Genomic DNA, 25,355 nt, shown 5'->3' on the forward strand with positions numbered 1-25,355 from the left:
GGGGTGGGACGAGGCCTGGCCACAGTGGGACTTGGTGAGCTGGCAGCTATGATTGACAACTCTTTTGTGGCCCAGTAGACACCAAGGTAGCTCCCTGCTGCCTGAGGTGCCTGGGAAAGTCTGACAGACTTGTGTTGCTGGTTGCAAACCTCTGGCCTTTCTCCAATCTTACCTCCCTTGTTTCCCCAACTGGAATTTTTCTCCTGATAATGGACTAAACATTGATAACTTCAACCTCCTTGCTTTTGCATATACAACTCCCTTTGGCCAAATCCTATCCATTCTTGAAGATTAGCTCAAACTTCACCTCCTCCATGAAGCCTTCCTGGTTTCCTCCAGCCCACAGGGATCTTTTTCTTCTCAGAATTCCTAAAAGGTTTAAAGTTGCTTTCACTACTTGGTTAAGTCATAGTTTTTCCAAAGAGAGCTATTTCAGAAATGCCACCACTATGTGCAGGCACAGAGTGGACACCTGAGCAGCATCTGGTAAGTGGGAATTTATGCAATCCTGAAGATCAAAAAGCCAGTGTTAAAAAAAAGAAAAAAAAGAAGCTAAGCAGGTAGAAATGTGTGTGATTAATGATTAATGAGCCCCCTCCCCAAAGATCATGCTTTAAGAATAAGACAGCAGTGCAGTGATTGGAAGCACATATGAAATTGTGTCCCTTGGGGAGAAGGGAGGCTGCCCTTAATTAATGGGTAGCTGCAAAAAGACAGTGGTGAGAGAGGCTGAGATGGGGAGCAGGCTGAGAAAGCTTCTCGTGAGGTCTTGTGTGGTGCTGGTAATTTTGAAATGTTATGTTTAGCAATGAATCATAGATGACTGATCTAGTAGAAAGTGAAGGGCTGGTTCTTTAGGAAGGTAGGAATGGAGGGTGTGAGATGGTAATGGAGCTAATGTGAGTAGGCTATGGTGTCAGTTTGTTTACCAGCCTGGGTGCTGTCTGTGAGTATGAATGGGTTTGTCCTGTGGTGTGCTGGAGCCTTAAACAGCTGCAGGCGTTGGTTTCCTGCCGCACACGTTTTCTTGCTGAAGTGCGGCTTGGCGGCAGGGTGCGGGTGTGGAGAAGCTGCCTGGGTTCCAGTCCTGGCTTCTCTCCTCACCAGTTGTGGTACTTTAGGAATGTTACACTCTGTGCCTCAGTTTTTCTCATCTGCAAAATTAAGTTAACAACAGTCCCTTCCTTATAGTGCTGTTGTGAGGGTTAATGAGGTGTAATGTCTGTAAAGCATTCAGGAGCCAATACTGTTTTGAGGCCAATATGACATTAGTCATTGTTGCCATTCGTGGTCGGTGTCTTCATCGACCTCACACTGACTTCAAGGCTTTGAGGATGGACTGCAGGTAGGGCCGGTGTTGTTTTCATGGGCCAACGTGTGCTTGTCTGGCCTCAAAGGCTTTGAAAGCCCTGATATTCCAAATATTTGGAAAAATGTTTGCCACTTTCAAAAAGTGAATATCAAGAACCTTTTTCTGGGTTTGTGGGTTTGAGGGGCTGGGAGTGGTTTATGTGACATCAGTCACCTTGGGTCACAGATATGACTAGTGCCTGTACCTGGGGCCAGGAGGAAAGGTAGGGATTGTCTGCTGGTTTCCAGACAGGACCCTGAAGGGACACCAGGAGAGGATGATGTGGTGGATTTTTCTGGGGGAAGACAGTTGTTTCAGGTGACCATTGATCCCTGACCTGTCCAGGGTGTGGCGGGTGTTTGGTGGAAGACTGGGACGTGGTAGGGTATCCTCAGGGGCAGTAGTCCCAGCCAGGCTTGGATTCAAATCAGAACTTGGCTTCTCATCACTGATGTGACTCTAGGAAGCCACTTAACTTCTCTGAGACTTGGAACATGGGAGGAGTAAATAAGATAATGTATGTGAAGTGTCTGGCACGTAGCAAGACAGAAATGTTAATTCCCTTTTCTTCAGTTTCATCATCTGTAAAATGTGGATAATAAAAAAATCTCGTGAGGCTTTTGTGATAATTATAGATAATACTTATTCATTTATTCATTCAACAGAGTTTTTAAAATGTTGACTATATGCCAGACACTGTCTTAGGGCTTAGGGAATATTAGCACATAAAAGAGACAAGGATATCTGCCTTTTGTAGTTTAAATTTTAGCAAGAGAAGATAGACACTAAACTAACAAATGAATAAAGTTTCTAGTGTATTAAAAGATGTTAAGTGTTATGGGGGAAAAAGAACACAGGATGAGGCCTGGGAGTCCTGGGGGCGGGGGGGCTGTGTGCAGTGTGCATGTTTAACAGGATGGCCCCACAGGCCTCATTGACACCTTGGTGTTTGAGCAACGACTTGGAGAAGGGGAGGAACTTAGTCATAATGATATTTAGGGTAAAAGCATCCCATGCAGAAGGAACAGCAAATGCTATGGGGTTGTTGCCGGGCATGTTGCAGGAATGGCATGGAGCCAGGGTGGTGGAAACAGAGTAAAAGGAGAAAGGAAGGAGATAAGTCAGGGAAGCAACAGGAGAGCCAGGCTGTGTAGGGCTTTGCTGGCCATTGGGAGGGCGCTGGCTTTTACACTAGGTGAAATAGGATATATTGCAGGATGTTAAGAGGAAAGCAATGATGTGATCTCCCTATTTAAGAGAATCACCCTGCACACTGCTCAAAACTGACTGTAGAGAGGCAAGGGTAGAAACAGGGAGACCAGTTAGAAGGTTGTTGCTGTGTCCAGGTGAGAGATGATGGTGGCTTGAACCAGGATGGTAGCAGCTATTGATGAGAAGCATCTGGATCTTCTTATATTTTTGTAGGTAGAGTCATTAAAATTTGCGGATGATCGGATGCAGGGTATATAGAAGATAAGAGTCAAGGATAGTCTGAGCAACAGGGACGATGGAGCTGCCATCAATTCAGAAGAATGTAGAACAAGTTTGAATTGGAATAATTAGGAGTTCACTTTTGAGCATGTTGAATTTGAGCTGGTTATTAAATATCCAGGTGGAGAAGTCATGTAGACAGTTGACTGTGAGAGTCAGAAATTTGGGAGAGAGATCTCACTGAGATGTAAATTTGGGAGTTGATAACATATAGGTGGTAATAATCAAAGCCACGAGACTGGATGAGGCCATCAAGGGAGTGAGTGTAGACATAGAAGAGACGAGGACCCAGGACCAAGTCTTAGAGTCTCCAGTTTAAAGAAATTGGGCAGAAGTGGAAGAACCGACAAAGGAGGTTGAGGGGAGGTCATTCAAGAGGTAGAAGAAAAACTGAGTGAATGGTATGATGGGAGCTGAATGAAGAAAGTGTTTTAAGGAGGGAGTGATCAACTGTGTCAAATGTGCTGGGTCAAGTGTACTAATTATCTAATGTGGAAAAAATTACTCCAAAACTTAGTAGTTTAAAACAACACACATTTATTATCTCACAAAGTTTCAGAGGGTTAGGAATCTGGGAGTGGCAAAGCTAGCTGGTTCTGACTCAAGATCTCTTGCAAGGTTGTAGTCAAGCTCTAGCAGTTAGCTGGGGCTGCAGTCATCTCTAGGTTCTACTGGGCTGGAGAATCCTACTCCAAGCTCACTCTTGTAGTTCTTTTTTTTTGAATTATATTTTTATTGATTTCAGAGAGAGAGGAAGGGAGAGGGAGGAAGGAGAGAACCGTGATCTCCTGGGTCATAGGTCAATGCTCAGTTGCTGAGCCACTCTGGCTAGGCATCACTCTTGGAGTTCTTGATGGTCCTTAGTTCCTCACTGACTGTTGGCCAGATACCTCACTTCCTCACCATGTGAGTTTTTCCGTAGGCTGTCTTTTCTGAGTGGCTTCGTCACATGGCAGCAACTTCTCCCAGAGAAAGTGATCCAAGAGAAAGAGAGTGCAAGAGAGCACCTAAGATGGTTGTCACAGTCTTTCATAGCCTAATTTTGGAAGTGTCATACCATCTGGATGCTCTTGGTCCAACCCAGGCACAATGTGGGAGGAGACTACACAAGGGGGTAACTACCAGGTGCTGGGGGCATCTTGAAAGTTAGCTGGCAGATCAAGTATAACAAGATTTGATCCTAGGATTTAGCAATGTGGAAGTCTTAACGGAAGCCATGAAGAGAAATGTTTGATGAAATTTGGTGTAAGAAATTGGAGGAGAGAAATTGAGACAATGAGTGTAGACAGCTCTTTCGAAGAGTTTGATGCAGAAGAGAGCAAAGAAATGGGGTAACAGCTGGCGAAGGAAGTATTTTTTCTAAGACAAGAGAGATAATACTATGTTTGTATATTGATGAGAATAGTCCAGTAGAGAGTGAAAAATTGAAGATGTAGAAGAGAATGACTGGAGCATTGTTTTTGAGTAGGAGAGAGAGCTAAGAACTTGTGTCAAGAGGAGAGGTTGACTTTAGATACAGGCATGCTGGGTTCATCTGTAGTAAGAGTTGAGAAGACAAACTACATGGTAGGTGGGCAGATATGGTTATGGGAGTTTGTGAAGTTATCTTCTATTTGCTTCATTTTTCTCAGCCAACTGGGAAGCAGGTCATCAGCTGGGCTTGTTGGATGGTATGTATTTTTTAAAACTTGTGGCTTTGATACCTTTTATGATGGGTAACTCTGACTGCAGTTAAGGCACCTTCCCTACTATTCCTTTTGCTTTTAGTCAAAAGGTAGAATTTTTATTTTCATAACTCGCCCAGATGGTAGAGCATCCGCAAAGTCATGGTACCCTTTGTGGAATAGCATAGACACAGATCTATTTAACCCAAAATAAATACTTTATGCTAAACCTGATAAAAGTACCTATTCGCATTCTTATACAGACAAGAGGCAACATCTCAAGAGTTTAAGAAAAACCAATTACAGAAGACAAATGTTAATATCGAGAAATTCTTTTCATTAACTAATTTTTCTTCTGGGAATTGGGAGGAGACTGGAGTCTTTTTATTTCGGGAGTGGAACATGTCTCTTCAGCCTGCAGTGAAAAAGTGCAGGGACCTGTGGGAGCTGTCAGAGTGTTTCTGGAAGAGGCAGGAGCATCATTAGCCCCATCCCTACTCCTGCCATGCTCCCTGTGGGTCTTACATTATTCAGTCCTCTCCTATTGTTAGATCTCACTAGAATAAATGGTGATTAGGACTCTGCCCTGGACTCCTAAGCAGCCCAGCCTCCCGCCTAAGTAGGTGACGACAGTCTACTGAGCCCGCAGGAAGGCTCTAGGCAGAAGGAGGACAGTGTCAGGAGCTTTTGAATGGGCCACATTGTGATGACTAGAATCCAGCTTTAGGACCCAGCACCTTTCCCTCTGCCTTCTCCTCATCCTTCCTGTCCCCAACCTGGCTCTGCAGCCCTGGGGCATCCAGGTATAGGCCTCAGCTCAGATCAGCCCTTGGCTGTCTTGTCCTGCAGGCTGTTCCCATGGGCACTCTCCTGCTTCTCAGAAGCCCTTGCCCCATTGCCTGGAGCAGAATGCAACTCTGGAGATCCTGGACTCCTTCCTAGCAACCTTGCTGGAGCTGGTGGCCACCTCACTTTTGCAGAGGCAGATGCTCTTGTAACAAGAACGAATCAGTTAGCCAGCCTGACACTAATGTGCTAATGTCACCTTGTCAAGCTGGTGCTTGGCCCAGAACAACCGCCTCTTCTCCCTCCCATCCCTGCCCTGATGCCCAGTCTTCCACTGTTGCTTCAACCCCAGGCTTCTGGGGGTCTCCACAGACCATGAAATTCTGGCAGTGGGCTGACCCTTGACCTTTGTCTGTTCTGAGGTCAGTTGTAAAATGAAATCACTGCCATCTCACCACTGATGAAGACCTCGGGCTCTGCCCAGGAATTTCAGCTGAGGGAGGGCAGCTTAATCCCCATTCCTCATACAGTCTCCAGAGTGTGAGGAACAGTTACTCTTTTCGTCCCTCTTTCCTGAAAAATAGGAAAAATATGATAAAACTTTAAATTAGATAATAATAATAACAATAACACTTCTCCATAAGCTTTAGAGCTTAGAAAGTGCTTTCTCACACTTTATTTAATCTTCATAATTTATCTATTGGAGGTAAGGGCAGTCATCTCCATTTTATAGATGAGAAAACAGAGGCTCCAAGAGGCTGACTGACTTGTTCAAGAACATTAAGAAGGTAAGTGACAAAACTGGGGCTAGAAGAAGGGGAAGAAGGGCCAGAGAGGGCAATTCAAAGCAAAGCGACTCTGGAGGGAAATCCTCGGCAGCCGGAGCCCGGGCATGTGGGGTAGTGCTCTCCCTCTGGGGCCTTTGCTGAGGCAGACCATTCAGGGAGCTCCTGCACCTCCCTGCCTCCCCCACTCCCAACCTGAGTCACCTTTCACTGTGACAACTTTCCATTCTGTCTCATTTTCAGGAAGATATCTGAGCAGTGCTGCTGGACCTGCTCCAGTATTAGTTTCAAAGGGCTTTCACATCATCAGAAAACTCCCCCAAACTGAGTACCTCTTTGGAATTTGTAGCCTATCCCTAAAAATCAGGCTTTTCTTTTGATCGAAGGACAAAAAGCAATGGACAGCCAACTAGAAATAGAACTCCCTTCCTCCCTTCCTCCCTTCCTCCCTTCCTCCCTTCCTCCCTTCCTCCCTTCCTCCCTTCCTCCCTTCCTCCCTTCCTCCCTTCCTCCCTTCCTCCCTTCCTCCCTTCCTCCCTTCCTCCCTTCCTCCCTTCCTCCCTTCCTCCCTTCCTCCCTTCCTCCCTCCCTCCCTCCCTCCCTCCCTCCCTCCCTCCCTCCCTCCCTCCCTTCCTCCCTTCCTCCCTTCCAGGAGGTCTTGCTGTGTAGGACATCACTTAAGAAATTCTGTCTATACTATGATTACATGAATATTAGGGAGAATCTTCTCTGTGGATTCTAAGCGGACCTGTTAGTGGCGATGTGAGCTCCTGGTTTGGCAACCTCGGTTCTTGAGTTCCGCAAAGAAAGAATTCAGAGCCAAGAACTCTAGCGCAAGAGGAAGTTTATTAAGCAAAGTGCAGGCACTCTCGAGAGGAAGACTAGAGCGGGCTGCTCAGAGAGCTGCCTTGGCTTTTTAGAAAGAAAGTTACAGAGGCAGAGAAGTGAGCCAGGTGGGCTGTGTGGACTCAGGAAACACATTACTGAGGCAAAAGAAGGATCCTTGGAGAAAGAAAGCAAATATATGTGCCTTGGGAAAGAAGCAGGGGTGGGGAGGGGGAGGTGTGGGTGTGCTCCAGAAAAAGAGCCAGGGGCACAAACATGAACACAAAAGTGCATGAGCGCACTGCGTCTTTTGTCTTAAGGGTTTTTATCTGTTTTCTAGAGGCTGGAATTTTAGGGGGAATCTCAGGGGAGGATCTCAATAGAATATTCATCAACTTTCCAGGTTGGTCCCCTTTCAGGGTCCTGATTTCTACTGATTGGTTGGCGGTAGGGTAGGGGGTCATTGTTCAGTGCACCTGGTACTGATGTCAGCCATGGCATTGCTTCATCTGGTTTTGCTGCTTTTCTGGGCCTGGAGCTGAGACACACTGAGGCCTAGATGTTACCTGTAGTTTGACCAAAAATCTTTCTCAAACAGAACCGAGGCTTTGTTCCTCAGGTTCTTTGATGCTGATCAGAACCTCACTGTCTTAATGCTTAAGGGAGTGGTCATGCAAGGGAGAAGGAGACAGGTGAGTCAGGGTGCCGGATGGGGCCAGTTTGAATCAGCCTCCTGCCAAGGAATTTTCCTAGCTTCTTGCTGTCCTGTCTCAGACCTTGATCCTTCCGTGAGTCCCCTCAACCCACCTCCCAACCCCCTTAAAGATTGTCCTAGTATTGTGACCTTCCTGCCCTTCTTCTAGAGTTGTGGGAGTTGACTCTTCCCAAAATAACCTGACTCACAAAGTGATGGCTTACAGCAAAGTTACAATTAGATTTTCACCGGGAAGAAAGCTCAAAGGGATTTTTTTTTTTAAGGAAAAAAAGTGGAAGAAGGAAAAGAAGCAATTGCAGAATCTTGCGGTCTTCCGAGTCAGTTGAGAGAACACTGAATTATTTCAGTAGAGCGCTGCTCCGGCAGGAGGCACGGGCTTTTGGCTCCTCTTCGTTGTCTTTATTGCTGATTGCATCTTCTTTCCAGATGGTTAGCAGAGCGCAGAGGTGAATGAATTAGTTTTTCTCACAGTCCATTGATTTCTGTGTTGACACGCATCGATTTCAGCTCAGAATAAGAAAGATTGTCCTAATAGAGCTATCTAAAGCTGGAACTGTGGCCTTGGGGGCAGTGAGCTTCCTGTCAGTGGAGGTTCAAACAGAGACTGACTGTGCAGGGATATTTGGAGCTGACTCAGGCAATGACTGGGAGGCTAGCTTGGGTCATCTTTAATGCCCTTTGTTTCATGCTCAACATTAAAATCTTGGATGGCTTACTCACTTTAGGGAGAGCCTTCATGCCAATCAGAACAGTGTTTCCCACACGGTGGTATGCTAGATGATTTTCATTGGCGAGGAATTTACTATTCAAAACAGGAAAATGTAAAACAGCAGTAAGATACCGCTGCACACCTCTTAGAGTGGCCAAAAATCAGAACACTGACATCACCAAGTGCTGATGAGGATTTGAAGCCTCGGGAACTCTCATTCATTCATTGCTGGTGGGAATGCAAAATGGTGCAGCCACTTTGGGAGATAGTTTGGCAGTTTCTTACAACACTAAGTAAACACACTCTTAACCATGTGATTCAGCAATCACTTTTGTTAGGTTTTACCCAAAGGAGCTGAAAACTATGTCCTTACAGATACCTGCACACACAAGTTTCTAGCAGCTTTATTCATCATTGCCCCAACTTGGGAACAAGATGCCCTTCAGTAGCTGAAGATTAAATAGCTAAACCGTGCCACATCCAGACAATGGAACATTATTCAGCTAAAAAGAAATGAAAAGACAAGGAGAAACCTTAAATGCATATCACTAAGTGAAAGAGGCCAATCTGAGAAGTAGAGAGACTCAAAGAAGTGACAGATCCTGGAGAAGTGACAAATGCTTAAGGAATCTTATAGAGGAGTTAATAAGCATGAATTTCTGGCCCTGAGTAAGGGTTCAATAAGTGAAAGCTATTGCTACCATTGTTATTGCTACATTATTGCTTCATTAGAGCTCAGGGCAGTGCAGCGCGACTGTGACCCCAGCCTTGGGGAAACACTTCATCCTTTTAGTCTCAGTTTCTTCACTTGTAAAACTCAGTTAATAATAGTTGCTTTGTAGGATTTTGTAAAAAGAATGAAATGAAATCATAAAGGGTCTATTGCATGAAAGGCCTTTGATATGGTGCCTAGCATAAAATAAGAATTTAATATTAACCATTATATTTATTGATGATGATAATGATGATAGTGGGGGTGTCTACTATGATCCCTAAGTCTTTTTGCATTGAATTGTAGCAAGGTCTTTTTCACATGATCCAATCATAATGTGCCCTTCCCCACCGAAACCTTCCTGGGGGCTCAGTTAAATTCAACTTGATTCATTTGGGTTGAGTCATTTCCCCATTATACCCAGGATTCTTAGTCTTAGCCTCAAGAACTTGATGCAGGACTAGTGTCTTGTGTATAAAAGGTGAACCAGAACCGCTGGCAAAGGGATGGGGTTACCTCTAGTGGTTTAGTCCAACTAGGACCCACCCTGGAGCCATTGCACAGGGTGGGCTGGACATAACCACATTGCTTGCTACAAATTTTTTTTTAGCTTGTTGGACATATGCAGGCACTTTCAATTTGGTCTGATTGTTGGTCTAATGTTACAAGTGCCCTGTGTCATTTTGCACAACTCTGGGGAACACGGGCCTGAGTTGCAAAACTGGAATTGCCAGCATCGTCCACTGTGTGTATTTATTGAGCCAAAAAAAAATCCTTCGGTACATATTATCCCTGAAAATGTGAATTTTGTTCTCAATGAATTCTTTGGCTTAAAAAACAGGTTAATTGCAATATCATTATTAGTGATTATGTGGTAAAATACACAATAAGTGACCAGGGAAAAGGCATGAAAATGAGCAGTCAGAGAGCACAGCCATGCAGGTGGGCTGAAGGACAGAGTCTAAGGGCTTTCAGAGACCAGATCGGCTCGGGAGGGGGCTGGCTGTCCTTTCCATTTCCGTGGGTGCCCGAGTATCCCGCTCATCACCCGTGATCTTTCCACGCGTTGGCAGGCTTCTGTGTAACTTCCCATGTGTCTGATCACAGCCGAGGAGGTGGCTGGACAAAAGCTGGGTTCTGAGACTGGTCTGTCATCTGGCGCTGCCCAGCAGGAGCGGCCAGCACTGGCAGACAGGGGAAGAGCTCAGGATCTGGAAGGATGGCCGCTCCACACGGGCTCACAGCTGGCTCAATCGCAAGGCCCTTGAGGGCTGTAGGCTTGTCCTTCCCTGGGGCCACACTGTGAGGACCTTGAATGCCAGGCTGGGGGCTTTGCACTGGTTTCTCTAGGTGGCAGTTTAGACCGGTGCTCTCAGTACAAACCTCATTCCCTACTTGTAGCCGCAGAGTGAGGGACTGCTGCCAGGCAAGGGTCTCTGAAAGCTGCACTGGTATTAGAATCAGAAAGAAGATTCCAGCCCGGCCGGGCTTGCCTCAGTGGTTGAGCATTGACCTAGGACCCAGGAGATCGCGGTTTGATTCCTAGTCAGGGTACATGCCCGGGTTGCGGGCTCGATCCCCAGTTGGGGGCGTGCAGGAGGCAGCCGATCAATGACTCTCATCATTGATGTTTCTATCTCTCTCTCTTCCTCTCTCTGAAATCAATAAAGATATATTTAAAAAAAAGAAAGAAGATTCCATCTGGCTGCACACACAGTGCCATTTCCCACCCAAACTTCACTGTGGCAGTAACCTACTCCTCTTTAAAGAATGACTTCCAAGGAAATCATCTCAAGTCCTCTCCTCTTGGTCAGCATGGGCAGGAGGGATGTCAGCAGGCACCAGCCGGGATCCCCAGTGCTCCTGGGATTGACACTTGAGAAGTGTTTTGATAGGAAAGAGGCTCTTGGAGAAGTCTTGCAACACTGGATTCGGTTGTCTGAGCCTGATGCTGGACAAACACCTCTCGGAACACATGTGGTCTACTGGATGTTGGCCCTCAGCCCTTCTCTGTGCCAGCCAGGCAACTGTGGCACCTCCACTCTCCCTGCAAGGCCAGGGTCTTGTGGCATTTCCCCCCTCCAGCTCTAACCACTACCGACTCCTAGTGACTTTTCCTGCCAGAGACTCTGAGTAATAGTATTCTGTCCTTAGTTTTCTACTTCCTATAAGTTCCTTAGGAAAAGCACAGGTCCCTTTTTATCTTTGTCTATTTATGTCTTGGTGCTTTACGGAAGCAGAGGGACTCAAAGAAGTGACAGATCCTGGAGAAGTGACAAATGCTTAAGGAATCTCGAGATACTCTTGTAAAAAAAGTAATTCTTGGTCTATATTAAAAAGTAACTGTGCTATTTTAATTTTTTTTCAAAGTCACTTTGCTGGGCCTAACCTCTTGGGTTTCTTTCTGGACTCTTGCTGTGGGGACCATGAAGAATTTCCAGTGCCTTGCCCAGTCCTTGTCCAGAGGTGCTGAAGAAGTGTTTGTTGAGTGACTCTTTCCTTTTCTATGGTGATTTCTGCACAGTGGTATATCAAGGCTCCCCTCCCTTAGTAGAGTCTTCCTTCCCTTCTCTAAGTCAGGCAGGTCCTGAGGAGGTTCTAAGCAGCTTCTTGAAGCAGAATAGTAAATGTCGCTATTTTTTTTCACACATTGCACTATATTTTATTTATTCTTCTGACATGAGTTATAAAAATGTTAAATAATTAAAATTTTGAAAATAGTTTAAAATGCATTTCAAAACCAAAAGTAATTATTGAGAGTACTTAGACAAATGCATTAGTTACTAAGAGTGTGGAATAGCCCCTGTTTCTTTTTGGATATCAAACATGATTAGCACATTTAAAAAAAAATTGCTTACCAGATCAGAATGAAGTTGTTTCAGAACAGTGTTGAAATTTATATTTCTTAAATAAATTGACTAAAATATAAAACAATATTTTAATTACTCAGATTATTAAAATGAAGTCTTTCACTGTGTTTGGAAGTTAGTACACAAAAGGAAGTTAGTAATGCTGAACATTTAAATATAGTAAATGTGACTAAGCAGATTGGAAAGTTGCAAGCAAAATCTCCTTAAAACCACTTCTACCCACTCAAGTATAGTTGTGAGGATTTCTGCAGAAGTTAACTCTTAAAGAGGACTTATTTGCCACAAAAGCAAAATTGTGGTATGGGTAACTGCTGAGCATCTTCCTTCCTTCCTCTCTACGCCCCGGCCCTTCTCTTTCTCCTGCCTGCATTTCTTCCTTTTATAAATATGTCGTGAATGCCTCCGGGAGCTGGTGTGTCAGTCTTGAGTCAAAGGACTGTAGAGCCAGATGTGTCTTGGATGGGACCCCTCTATGTAACTGATTAAGCCCCACCAACATTTTACGTTTTTGAGGTCTTATTTCCCAAATCATCAGAATCCTTTGGCGAACTGATTGTTTATCACAACATTTAGGGTTTCTCCTTTTTGTTTTGCATAAAATATATCTATTTATCTCTGTACACATTATGATGTGGCTAATTTTCAGCATTGGATTAATACCCCAGTAGACTGGCCAATATTCATTGGATTTGACATATTTATAAATATTTTCTTTGTATTTACTTTTGTGATTTTATCATGATACAAACAGTAAGAGTTGAATGGAGATTGCTAATGGAGATTGCATGGGTGGTGGTTTTCTCCTCTCCTCTCCTTCCTTCCTTGGCAGGCATGCGGACTGCGTTTCTGCTCTCCCTCAGTTAAGCAGGACCTGGTGACAGGTGACAGAGTTCTAATAGAATGCAGGGAAAGTGACATTCACCACTTCTAGGTCTGGCTTCTAGACCTCTTGCAAGAGCTGCCAAGCTCTTTTCTTTTTTGCTTTGTTTCCAGGCTGGAGAGAAAAAGTCTAGTGGAGAACTCTGAAACTCTAGGCTTAGGTGTTAGCTACCTGTTTTTGTTAATGAAGTTTTATTGAAACACAGCCATGCCCATTTCTTTATGTATTGTCTATGGCTGCTTTTCCATACAGAGGCAGAGGTGAGTCCAGTAGTTTCCCCTTATCCACAGTTTCACTTTCTGTGGTTTCCTTTACCTGCATTCAACCACAGTCCAAAGATATTAAATGGAAAATTCCAGAAATAAACCACTCATAAGTTTTAAATTGCACATTGCTCTGAGTGGCATGGGGAAATCTGCCACCATTTCCCTCCGTCCTGTCCAGGTGTGAATCATCCCTTTGCTTTGGCATGTAGGCTTCCAACCTCTACTCTTGCCTCCATAATAACATGAGGTACAGTCTCTAGGTTCTTTCCCAGACGCTGTCTTAACTGGTTCTCACCACAGATTTCTACAGGTTATATTATTATTCTCATTGTTCAGGTGAGGAAACCGACCTAGAGAGAAGTGAATCACCAAAGGTTACTTGATTAGTAAGTGGCATGACTGTGCCCTGAACCCAGAGATTCTGACACCAGCTCATGACTCTTTCTACCCCCCACAAGGACTCTGGTGGTTTTAGTAATCACTTCACGATTGAAGCAGAATGTTTTCCTCGGCTCTTGGTTTGCATTCAAAATGCACCAGCCTGTTGAATTGCTGTTGGACATTAGCCCATCCCTGAACAGTCACCATAACAACATAGACGTATAGAGAGGAATGTGCGGTGGGCAACAACGGACGCCAGTCCAGGGGAGGACAGTTTTGCAGGACGTGGGGGTGAGTCAAGGACTCATCCTGGATATTTTTGGTAACTTCATTTCATTTCTAGACAGAAAATGGGTAAGAGGGGACACTGTCCGGGTGCCTTTAACATCCTAATTCACCCAAGATGACACATCTTATGAACTTAGCACAACCTCTCAGGATTATATGCTGCTTTTGGGACAGTGTTTATCAAGATGTGATTCCTAGGGGGAGACGGTGCTTATTAAACATAGATTCCTAAGCCCACCCAAGAGCTACTGCATGAGAATCTCTGGAAGGAGGTCCCACGAAGCTGCATTTTAAAATAAGCCATGTAGGTGACTCTGATGTGCCCTGAAGAACCATGGCCTTAGGAGGTCACAGCACGTGACAATCAAGTTCCACTTTTATTATCCTCCCTTATGGTTGGGTAGCAAGCTGGCTCAGGTACGAAAAATCCCCACATGAACATTGATTTCTTCACCAGGAGTATTTCCTCCCTGAGCAGGTAGGTGAGGGCTATGGGAGGGTCGTTCCCTGCCTCCCCTTTAGCTGGGCAGAAGCCCGTTTACTGTGCCAGTTCTCTTCTCTAGAGAGTCGTTTGTAGATAGGAACTCAGCACGGTACCTCGGCTGTGTAGTACGCATCTCAAAATATTCTCGCCTCTTGTGGTTTTTCATTTCTCACAGCTGGGAATTAGGATGCTTCTGCCTTATTCCTGCCCAGGGCAGACAGAGGGAACCGATAGTTCAGGATATAGCTTAGAGTCATCTTGGGAACACTTGTGTGCCCACCACTCACCTTGTATTGACCGTCAGTTTATTTCTGTTCCCTGCCTCCCAGCCCGTGCCCCTTGGTGTAGGCAGTGGAGACTTCTTCCTCCTTGCTGAACCCCAAACTTTCAGAGTATGAAGACAGTACATTCACAAGAGCCTAAGTTTCGTTGACTCCCTGGGGTATTGATTTTCTCATAGGGTGGCTGGAGGATGTACATGTTCTGGCAGAACCAGAAAGTGACACTTGAGGGGCAGGAGTGGGATGGGCATGAACCCAACGAGAGGAAGATGCATGTCCTCAACATGGTGGACCCTTCTGCTAGGCCTGAGAGGCACAGACTGGCCAAGGGGATATATGAGCCATTATTTCTAAAGCCACCAGAACTGGATGAATGAAAATGAGAATTCTTAATAGGATATCAAGGGAAATATGGTGCAAAGATGGAAAATCTTCCTTTGTGGAAGGATGAGAGAGGAGAAGTTTAGAGGCAGGAGGGAAGCTCAATTCTGGCTCACCTGTCTTTGGCAGTGCAGGGTGCTAGGGGTCGGGTGGTGGAGGAGATCCCTTCCCTGCAACCCCGTGAGCCCTGATAAGCAAGGGAAGAGTTTTGATGGGGCTGCTGCATTGCTCATGCGTCAGTTGGCCCTTTTCCTGCTCAGGACCCCCATCATTTAAAATCCCATCCTTTGCCCATTAGCCAGACATAGCAAAAAAGAATTAGAAGAGAGGTGGATGGAAAGCATGAGCTAGAGGAGAAAGACAGGTGCCCTTGGGGCTTTCATGAGCTCATAGGCCAGTATCTCAAAGCAGGAGGGCCTGTTTTACATTTGTTAGGGACGAGGGGTGGGGGCCATAACAGCCACTTTGCCCTCAGTAAGCTTCTCACGGGGTATGGGCACCCTTGACTCTGTTTTGTGGATCTCCATTCCCTCCTTTTGCCTGGTGTTCGTAGAACCTGCTCCCATGGGCATAGACTGAGCGACAGCGATGGAATCCAAGAGACACAGTTGAAGGTGCGAAGTGTAAATGGGTTTATAAATACAGTTTTATCAGAACACAGTCACACACATCACGTACGCATTGTCTGGTTGCTTTCGTGCTACAACAGCAGAATTTGAGTAGTTACAACAGCAGAATTTGAGTAGTTGCAGCAGAAATTGCACTGCCTGCAAAATCTCAAGTATTTCCTGTCTGGTCCTTCATGGAAAGACTTTGACAGTCCCTCCAGATCTCAAGAGCTTTCACTGGCATTAAATGCTTAGCCTTGAAGTGACTCACATCACTCTACACACAACTCAGTGGCCAGAACGATTACATGACCCCACTCAACCATAGTAGGCTGGAAGTACATCCTGTTGTGTGCCCAGAAGGGGAATACCCAGAATATTTGGTACTAATGACCACTGCAACAACCTAATATGTGTTGGACTCAGTACTGGGTGCTGGATATAGAAAGATAAGACCATGTACCTGATCTCAAAGAACTCAAGGAATGTAAGGATTTGGGGGCTGGGGGAGTAAGTATAGAGTAGATTCAAGTGTCCTTCCCTGGAATATTAGACTCTTTTTCTCTAAATTGCCTGAGATGGAAGGTGTTTTCTTTGCTAGATGATAGCCAGACCTGGGGACTGGCCGGCTTGGCAGGCAGTGGGGGCGACAGATTTCCCTGATGAGCATTTATATCAATAATAGAAGGATTGTTTAACAGGAATTCTTAAGGGAAAGATGAGATAATTTCATGTTTTGATATTCGTAAAATTGATTCCGTTGAAACGGGAGCTCTGCAGTGCATATTATTGCTGCTGTAATTTTGGCAAAGATGTAATTCAGATTGGCACAGCGTCTGGGAAGGGGGATCCAGTAAAGAGAGACAGGGTGTGGTGGGCCAGGAGCAGAGGCACGGGCCAGGTCCTGGTGGCGTGGCGAGAGCTGGGCGGGTGGCCGGGAGCCTTTGCCGAGGGCAGATGAGAGGGAGAGGAGACCACTCGGGTTTCTGGTGGAGCTGAAGCCTGCGGAGGGAGTGGGAGCAACCCGGGGAGGGCTGCGTGCATGTGCGTGGTGGGGGAGAGACATTTAAACATCGTAGGAATGAAGGATAAATTTAAAATCCATCAAGCACAGTTGAGACAGGATGACAACGTGATGAACATGAATCACTCTTTCTAGGGACCCACCCAACTGTTTGCAGGATTCATAATGTATATTCTCCTTCACTTCTGCTCCTTACCAAGCTCATCCTGGACCCTCTGCTTCCCTCCCCTTGTGCCATTGACCCGGCCCTGATGGCCACGTATGTAGTGCTGACCAGCCCGTCCCCCTGGAGGAAGAAGCGTCGCCAGGGAGGCAGGGTCAGGGGCTGGAGGGCCCGTCCCCTCCCCAGTGCGGAGTGGGAGCTCACCAAGCACTGGTTGAGTAATTTGGATGCCAGGGCTTCTCTAAGGATATGGAGCCCAGGGCACTTCTTACAGCCAAGGGGCATGTGTGGTCACTAGGGGCGGGCATGGTTTGGAATGTGGGTGGGGAAAGGCCTGGGAATTGAGGTGTTGGGCTCTTGGCCTGGAGGGAGACCGTAAACAGATACCTTTCAAAGGTGGTAAGTTCAGGTCCTCTCAAGCCCAAAGGACTGTCCCTGACTTCAGGCTTGCTATGGAAAGTGTTTCTGAATCCTTTGGGTTTCCTACATCCGCCCTGCACCCGCTCTTCCTTTTGCCTGTAAGCCTCTCCTGTCCCTCACCTGGCAAGCTGTGTTGAAACCCAGCCCAGGGGTCATCTCCTCTACCGAACCCTCCCGACCACCCCTAGATGGGCTGAGGTGTCCCTTTGAGCTCATGCAGGTACAGGCCTCCCTCAGTCACAGCATGTCTGTTGTGTGGCCAGAATAGAAGTTCTTCCTGTTTCTCCATCGAGGGGAACCTGGACTAAATCCAGCTCACCCTGCTGTGCCCAGTGCCTGCCACAGGGTCTGCCTGGGTCAGTGTTGACTGAATGAGTACATCCTCCAGAGGCAAATCTGTCCATGTCCTTCCTGGCATGGAAGAGGGACATGAGGCTCAAGGGAGCCAGCAGAGGCACTGTATTCCACCAGGCTCCCCAGGTCCTGCACGATGCACATGTTTGAAAAGCGTAAGGAGCCCCACATTGGACCCAGTTCCCAAGAACAGCCCACCTGCGCTGGTCCTGGGGGGAGAGAGTGGGAGTGAGGGCAGCAGTGAGGCATTTATCACTGTTGCATATAAATATTTCTTTAACCTCTGTCTTCTGCACTAGACTGTGAAGTTTATGGGGCAGAAATCAAGTTGATTGTGTTCAGATCTTGGTTGGTACCAGCATCTGGCATCCAGCCTGGTCCACCAGGGATGCTCCTGGGTTCAACCATCATTGATTTCTTCCTGTTTGCCAGTGTCTGAAGTCTTGCTCCAGAGGACAGTGTCATTGACCCTTCTCTCTTCTTTATTTCCCTTGTGCCCCCCCTCTCCTCCCCTCCCCCATCCCTCACCTGCCCCCCCCCCCCGCAGAGCAATGTTCTGTGATGGTGCCCGAGATGCGTGGACTGAGCCCAGGCCGCAGGCTGCCCGAGCCGGTCCCCTGCCCAGCTGCAGGCGGGAGCCCTGAGCCAGGGCCCTCGGGCCGCCGCCACGTGCTGCCCCTGCCCGAGGAGGAGGCATGGCGGCCCCAGCAGTGCGCCTTGCTCGATGCGGACGCCTCGGAAGAGGTGGGCATGCTGCCGGCCTCCCCGCGCACCACCGCCTCCGGCTTCGACAACTGCTTCCCGGTGCAGGAGGGCGAGGGCGCAGGCTGGGAGGGTGGCTCCAGCCCCTTCCTCCCCGTGAGCCCCGAGGTGATAAAGCGGAGGCGTGGGGGCCTCATCGAGCAGCGCGACATCATCAAGGCCCACGAGGCGCACAAGATGCAGAGCACCCCGCAGGCCCGGCGCAAGGAGTGGGAGTGAGTACTGTGGGGGCTCGGGGGAAGCAGGGTCACATGAGGTGGGCTGGGGTATGGGGAGCGGCCCAGCCGGGCAGCCAGGCTGGCAGTGGGCAAGGCCCAGCCTGGGTTGGGGTTGGGGTTCCTTTGGAAAAGGCCCAGGGAGACAGATGCATGGGCCTCTCAAGAGGGGTTTGACCTCCAGCGAGGTCCCTGGTCAGCCCCCACCTCACTAACCAGCAGTAGGTCAGTGCCTGTCAGATGGGATGAATGAAGCTTGCTTCCCAAAACACCTAGTGTACTAAGAGCCTGTGAAGAAAGGACTGGGGTGTGTTTCACACTGACTTCCTGAAAAAGAAGAGCTCTGTAAAACACTGGAGAAATGTATCATCCATCTCATCTTTCCTTCTGGAACTGCATCTGACCCTGCTCTTTCTAATGTCCTATTTGGGTGAATGATGACATTCGAATTACCTCTGATCTTTTTGTGTAGAGCGAAAGGATCTATGTTCTGTTTTTGGTCACCTTTAACCTAATTTGTGCCCATTGAGAACTTGGGTTTTTATTCCCAGAAGTCATAAATTGAAGGCAGATAGTATTTTATTTAATTCTCAACCCCCTCTCCCCCAGGTTTATCCTACACCTCAGGGCTTGGTTTTGTCCTTTGGCTGCCAGTGTTTATTCTGCGTGGTTACATGTTCTGTCGCCTGTATGTGCTTATCTCCTCCTGCGTTAGATTGTTGAGCTGTGAGATACCATCAAGAGCTAAGAAACTAGCCACAGGTGCTTTTTGATCGTGGTGGTCATGGTGGAACCTACCTACCTGGTTTCAGTGGACATTCTGCATGGTGCAGATGGGAGTAGATTAGCTGATCTCCGGTGGTCTTTTCCTGTGCATGTTAGTCTGTGTGTTCATTCATTTATTCATTTACTGAGCCCTGACACAGGCTGGAATCCTGGGATTCAGAGAGCATTGGGCACCCAGCACTCAACAAACCTCTCCTGTTGTTCACTTCCCAGTGCTGTTAATCTTTAAAACCTTACCAGCTGTCTCTAAGTGCCAACAACATTCTAAGCACCTTACCTGTATTATTAACTCAGGTTAATCCTCACCATTACTATGAGGTAGGGCAATGATTATCCACATTTAAACAATGAGGCACAGAGAAGTTAAGTGACTTTCCAAGGTCACTCCCGTAATTACTGCATTGTTACTGTGATTTGTCATTGATTCATGATTTGAGTCCTGGCCGTCTGGTTCTAGAATCCGTGCTTTGAACCACAATGACGTGGGACTTTTTATTCCCATTCCCACAGCACTTAACTTCTCTCAACCCCCACTGAGATGCTGTGGCAAAAGCACTGGCTGAGGGTCTAATTCCCAGGCTAACCTAACCAGTGGTATGGCCTCGAGTAAGTCACCCTCGTGGCCTTGAAAACCAATAGGAGGAAGTAGATGTCCTGCAGCTCTGACGACTGGGATTCCTTTATATTCAGAAGCACTGTATCTGTGCACACCTACGACGTGTCTTCCTAAGAGGACTCTCAGGAAGACAACTTGCGGCAGAGACTGTCTTGCACATTTTTTGTGTCACTCAATGTCTATCATATGGCCTAACTCAAGAATCCCTACGATATTCACTGAAAGACTAGCTTCACCATGACTAGCACTATGTGAATAGCTCTTATGTCTTTCTCTGAGTTAAACTTTTGCCAGTTGGAGGATATGTCGTTCTAATAGCAGCCACCTGCTGGGGGGTGGGAGTGGGGATGGTTGGGGGACTGTGTTTTCACCCGAGCAGGTCCATGAGGAGGTGGAACAGGGCAGACAGGCCGATGGCCATATCTACTTCCCTTAGTGTAGCTGTGGAGAAAGAGCCACATAGAAGTTGAGAAGGAGTGGCCGGGGGGGGGGGGGGGTCAGAGGAAAGCCTGAGAGCTTCTCCCTCCTTAGGTCTCTGCTCGGAGAGACCTTCCTGGTCGTCCCATAGACAATAGTACGCTCTTGCATCTCACTCTCTTTCTCTCTTTATTCTGCTTTATTTTTCAAAACAGTCTTATTATCATCTCTCAGACACACACCCATGCACACAAACACGTACACGCACATATGCAGAAACATACGCCTGCATTCTGTGTGTGTGTGTCTGTCTCCCAGTACTGAAGTGTATGCTTCTCTCTCTTTTTTTAATCCTCACTGGAGGATGTTTCTTATTGAGTTTTGAGAGAGAGGAAGGGAGAGAGAGAGAGAGAGATACATCGATGTGAGAGAGAAACATCAATCGGTTGCCTCCTGTACGTGTCCTGACTGGGGTTAGAACCTACATCCTAGGTATGTGCCCTGACCGGGATCAAACCCACAAACTTTTGATATACAGGACAACGCTCCTGCCAACGGAGCCACCCAACCTGAAGCGTAAGCCTCTTGAAAGCAGGACTTCGTCTGCAGTGTCCAGAACAATGCCTCGTATGTAGTTGGCTCACAGTAAATGTTTGTCTTAAGAACTAGGAAATAAAAGCAGCGAGGGGAATTGTTATCTATTCCAGCCAGCTGGCTTCCAGGGGAAGAGGCAGCCGAGTTTCCTGGGTCAGCCGGGCGGCTCTGCAGGCTGCTTACTGCACAGGGCTCTCCACCTGCACAATCAGCAGAGCCCGTCAAACATCTGTTCTCTGCCCCCCTTCAGGGCTGCCCAGGACCCTGTGCCTGCTGCACACCTTGGAGAGACGGAGCCTCCACCTCTCCTCTCTCCTGCCTCTGGCTTCCCTGACTTAGGTTCTGTAGACAGGATCCTGTGCACTGGGACGGAGCAGCCTGGCCCTTCCTGCTGCAGCAGGAAGCCAGGAAGGATTCTCTGTCAGTGTCCCTGCCAGCTTCCTGCCCCCCCCCCCCCCAGCAGGGCCCACCCACCGCCTACACAGCTGACAGCCCACAGCACACCCGCCAGCTTTCAAATCCTGCCTCCCTGGCACCGACTCAGGACTCTGGTGATGCATGAAGCAGACTAGGAACCAACTTGGGAGGTTTCCAGCCTTTTTTGCCTTGGGCTGGGTGAGCCAAAAGCTGGTAGCAGGAGGTGAGAGGGGAGACCTCAAGGGAAGGGTGTTTGCCTTCCTGTGGACAGGCTGTAGGTAACTCAGATGAAGCAGATTTTCTTGTGCAGGCTGGTGTTTCCCAAAGAACCTTTTAAATAGCTTTCCTGAGGACCAGTGTGTGGGTTACAGACCTCTCAGCTAACACTAAGTATCCCTTGTGTGCTAAGTTTTGTAGCTTTAGTGAGTGGGCATGAAACCATGTTTTATTAGTACTTTAATATAATTCCGACCAGCTTGCAAAATGTTTTCATAGGCACCATCTCACCTGACCCTTACAATGACCCTGTGAACTAGCTGTTGTCATTCCTAATTTAGAGCGGAGACAAACAGGCCTCAAAGTTAGAGGTGGTGCTAGGTTCAAGGACCCATGTTGTAATGACTGCCACCATTTATTGGGCACTGGCCATATGCCAGGGGCTTTGCATGTATTATGCATTCTAACAGAAATTATAAAGCCTAGAAACATTTCATCTGGGACCGTTACTGCATATGGATCTGGAAGAAAGGAAAGTATGTGTAACTTTTGCAAGTCTGCGTAGGTGGGTGACACTTACCCTGTAAAGAGGGAAGCGGTGGTTCCCTAGTCAGTGCTTATCCCACTCTATCGTAATTGCCTGTTTACACATTTGCATCCTCTGCTGGACTGCAAAGCAGAGAAGCCTGGCTGCTCCCCATTGTGTCTCTGTCGCTTACAGCATTGCCCAGCACATAATAGACGCTTCCTAGGTATTTGCAAAGTGAAAACAAACAACAGGATTTTACACACTAGGAGACGCAGGCTGGGTGAGTGACAGCGCAGTATCACACACCTAGTGAGGATTCACATCAGGAACCTCTGGCTTCAAGGCCTATCTCGTTCCCCTGGCACCTTCTGCCCACGTTAGTGTCCCCTGTAGTGACCACACAGCACTTAGTAAATGACAGGAACCTAGTTCATACTAGTTGGGGTTGATTCTAGCAATGCTACCTGTAAATGATGGGGCCTCTCTGCGTGTTTGGAGTGGAGGTGGGTAATACTACTTACTTTGCTGGTGTGTTGTAAATTTTGACCACATTTATTCAGTCACAAAGGCCGGTGTGGACCCTCAGAATGCTCAGGGTTGTTCTGGGCCTCCCCTCTGCCCCCACCATCTCCCTGGGCTGCCTCAACCAGGTCTATGTATCTTCAGGTGACTTGCAAAGCTAGATTTCTTAAGCTGCTAGCCTGGCATCTTCACGGTGCGGTCCAGTCAGCATCTGAAACTTAACACGGCTACAGCAAAACTCGTGGTCCTCTACTGACTCAACCTGGTCCCCTCAGTCGTCCCCATCTACCCAGTTGCTCAAGCCAAAGGTTTTCATGATCTTTTCTTTCTCTTTCCCTTCCCCCTACTTCTGGTCAACACATCTCCCAAACGTATTCCAAGTCTGAACACTTCTGCATCCCCACGGCTGCCATTCTCTTCTAAGCCATTGCAGTGGCCCCCCAGTTGGCATCTCTTCTTACATCTTTGTTTCTCTGTAATCAGGAATGTGTCTGCTCACACAATAGACAGGGACATTTTAAAAAGGTGTAAACCAAATCATGATTCTATGATGTAACTTTCCTTTGCCCTCAGAGAAAAATCCGAGCCCCCTTCCCTGGCTCACAAAGCCTGCACCACCTGGTCTTTGAGTGGCTCCTGACCCCATTGCTATGACTCTCTCCCTTGCTCCCTATACTCCTACTTCCTGACCTTCTTTCAGGCCAGGCCTAGCCTGCTTATGTCTCTTCCCTGGCTCTTCCCTCTGCCTGGAATGTTTTTTCCTCCAGATCTTATCAAGGTTGGTCCATTCTTATCATTGAGACCTCAGCTTAAATGCTACCTCCTGAGAGAGGTTGCCTTTTACCACATAGTCTAAAATAGACACCTGGTAACTGTGGGTCACATCACCCTGTGCAGTTGACTGTCTCCCCAACAATAGTGGAAGTGTCACACTACCTTGTCCACTCCATAGCTCCAGTGCTGGGGACAGTGCCTGACACCTAGACTCTCGGTGAGTACTTATGAATGAGTGAATGAATGAATGAATGAATGCTAAGTAAGCAGTTGGTGTGATTATGATTATGATATAGATGCTCACCCCGCCTCTGACGGCCCCTAGACATACTGTCAGGTCTCCTCCAGGGAGCTCATGACACCAGGGGCTCTAGGTCTAGACTAGGGTCCCCCCCTGGGGTGTGCAGGCTGCTGGACTGTGAACACCCGGGTTGGTTAAGTTGCAGGTCGTTTGGGCACTGTCCTCCTTCACCCCGTTGTTTGATCACCACCGAATCACGTATTATTCAGCCTTGGGGAAAATATTCCAACTTCCTGACATATTTTCCTCCTTCGTGAGATTGTGGATGGGGACAGTGACCATTTTGAATTGTTGCTAAGAGCATGTAAAATACTTAGTCCAGTGTTTGGTCGTTTTCTCCTAATGTTTCGTTCCTCACATTTGCAGGGCTGCAGGGGTTGCTGCAGCCCCTGGCATACAATCAGGGCTGGGATCAGCTGTATATGGCGGTGGCCCCAGCACCTCTCAGGTGATTAAAATGAGGAAACGTACAGTGCCCAGCATGTAGTAAAGAGCCAGTGCTTATCAGTCATGACTAATGTCTCAATCTTGAAGCTTCTCATTGCATTTTAAAAGCCACTGGGCCACTTCTTCTCTGAACCCTTGAAAGGCAGCTAACCCCTTGCACACCTAGTCAGACTAAGTGGGGACTTCGTTCTACGTGCTGCCACTTGCTGGCAAAATCAGGCATCACCTCGTTTAGTTCTTAGAATACCAGAATCTGTAGAAATGTTATTGCCAGAGAGGCTCACGGGGAGAATTTGTTTAATTAAATAGAAGTGCTTTGTTGAATGGTCTGATTTTTAAAAAAATTTAAATTGATTTTTAGAGAGAGGAATGGATGAGGGAAAGAGAGGGAGAGGAAGAGGGAGAGAGAGAGAGTGGGAAACATTCGTGTGAGAGAGAAACATTTATCAGTTGCCTCCTGCATGCACCCTGACTGGAGATCAAATCCACAACCTGGGTATGTGCCCTGACCAGGAATTGAACCTGCCACCTTTTTGGTGTACAGGATGATGCTCCAACCAACTGAGCAACACCTGTGAGGGTGAATGATCTGATATTTTAATACCATTTAAATTTGTATGCTTTTAGTTGGGGCAGGAACTCTCTAGGTCCTACAGTCCCTACCACTCCCTACTACCTTAGGACTAATTCACTCACTTAGATGACCAGCACCTAAGTTTGACTTAGGCACCTAAGTCTGCAGCCCTGGAAAGTCCAGCCCCCTCACTCAGAGATGAGGCATTTCAGGCTCTTAGGGTTGTAGTAGAACAGACTTGCAGAAATCTGAACATATGCCAACGGAACACAGAAATCCTGAGCCCGAAACACACTGTTATCACCAGCCAACAACACATTTGAGAGTCAAGCCAAGTAGGGGCCTGAGCATATGCCCTACCTTCTTAGAATTCTCAGCAGAACAGGAAGCCACCGAGAATCCTGATAACTGGGCTCCCCCTGAGAACTGACACAGTTCAGGTGACTCCTGGAGATTGCCTTTGTGATGGGCCTTTTGGGGGAACCTCGACATACGTCCTTGAATTTCTTTCTGTCCTCCAGGGATTTCAAAAAAGGGTCTCTTTCTAGGTCTGGTCTCCAGTGACTGTCCTTTCCCTACCCCTTTCCCTCCTTCAAACCTCTGGCAGTTCTATAAAAGCTTCCCCTAGAGAACAGGCTGTGGGGGATGCATGGTGGGAAGGTGAGCAGTGGATTTCCTGAGCCGGTGCCCAGCCCCTGGCTCACTGCCTGGTGACTCTCACCTGCTCTCCACGGAAGCCACTGGATG

General features: G+C 47.3%; 1 protein-coding gene across 1 annotated transcript in view; it reads left to right on the top strand.

Moving 5' to 3' along the window:
* CACNA1E (calcium voltage-gated channel subunit alpha1 E) overlaps positions 1-25,355 on the top strand; it is a 351,537-nt gene that overhangs the window by 42,532 nt on the left and 283,650 nt on the right. Inside the window, exon 2 of the mRNA XM_081120447.1 lies at positions 17,986-18,415. Coding sequence (XP_080976573.1) covers positions 18,000-18,415 — 416 coding nt within the window. The 5' untranslated portion in view covers positions 17,986-17,999. The remainder of the gene's footprint in view (positions 1-17,985; positions 18,416-25,355) is intronic.

This window comes from Miniopterus schreibersii (genome assembly GCF_964146895.1).
Source record: "Miniopterus schreibersii genome assembly, chromosome: 19".
Lineage (NCBI taxonomy): Eukaryota > Metazoa > Chordata > Mammalia > Chiroptera > Miniopteridae > Miniopterus > Miniopterus schreibersii.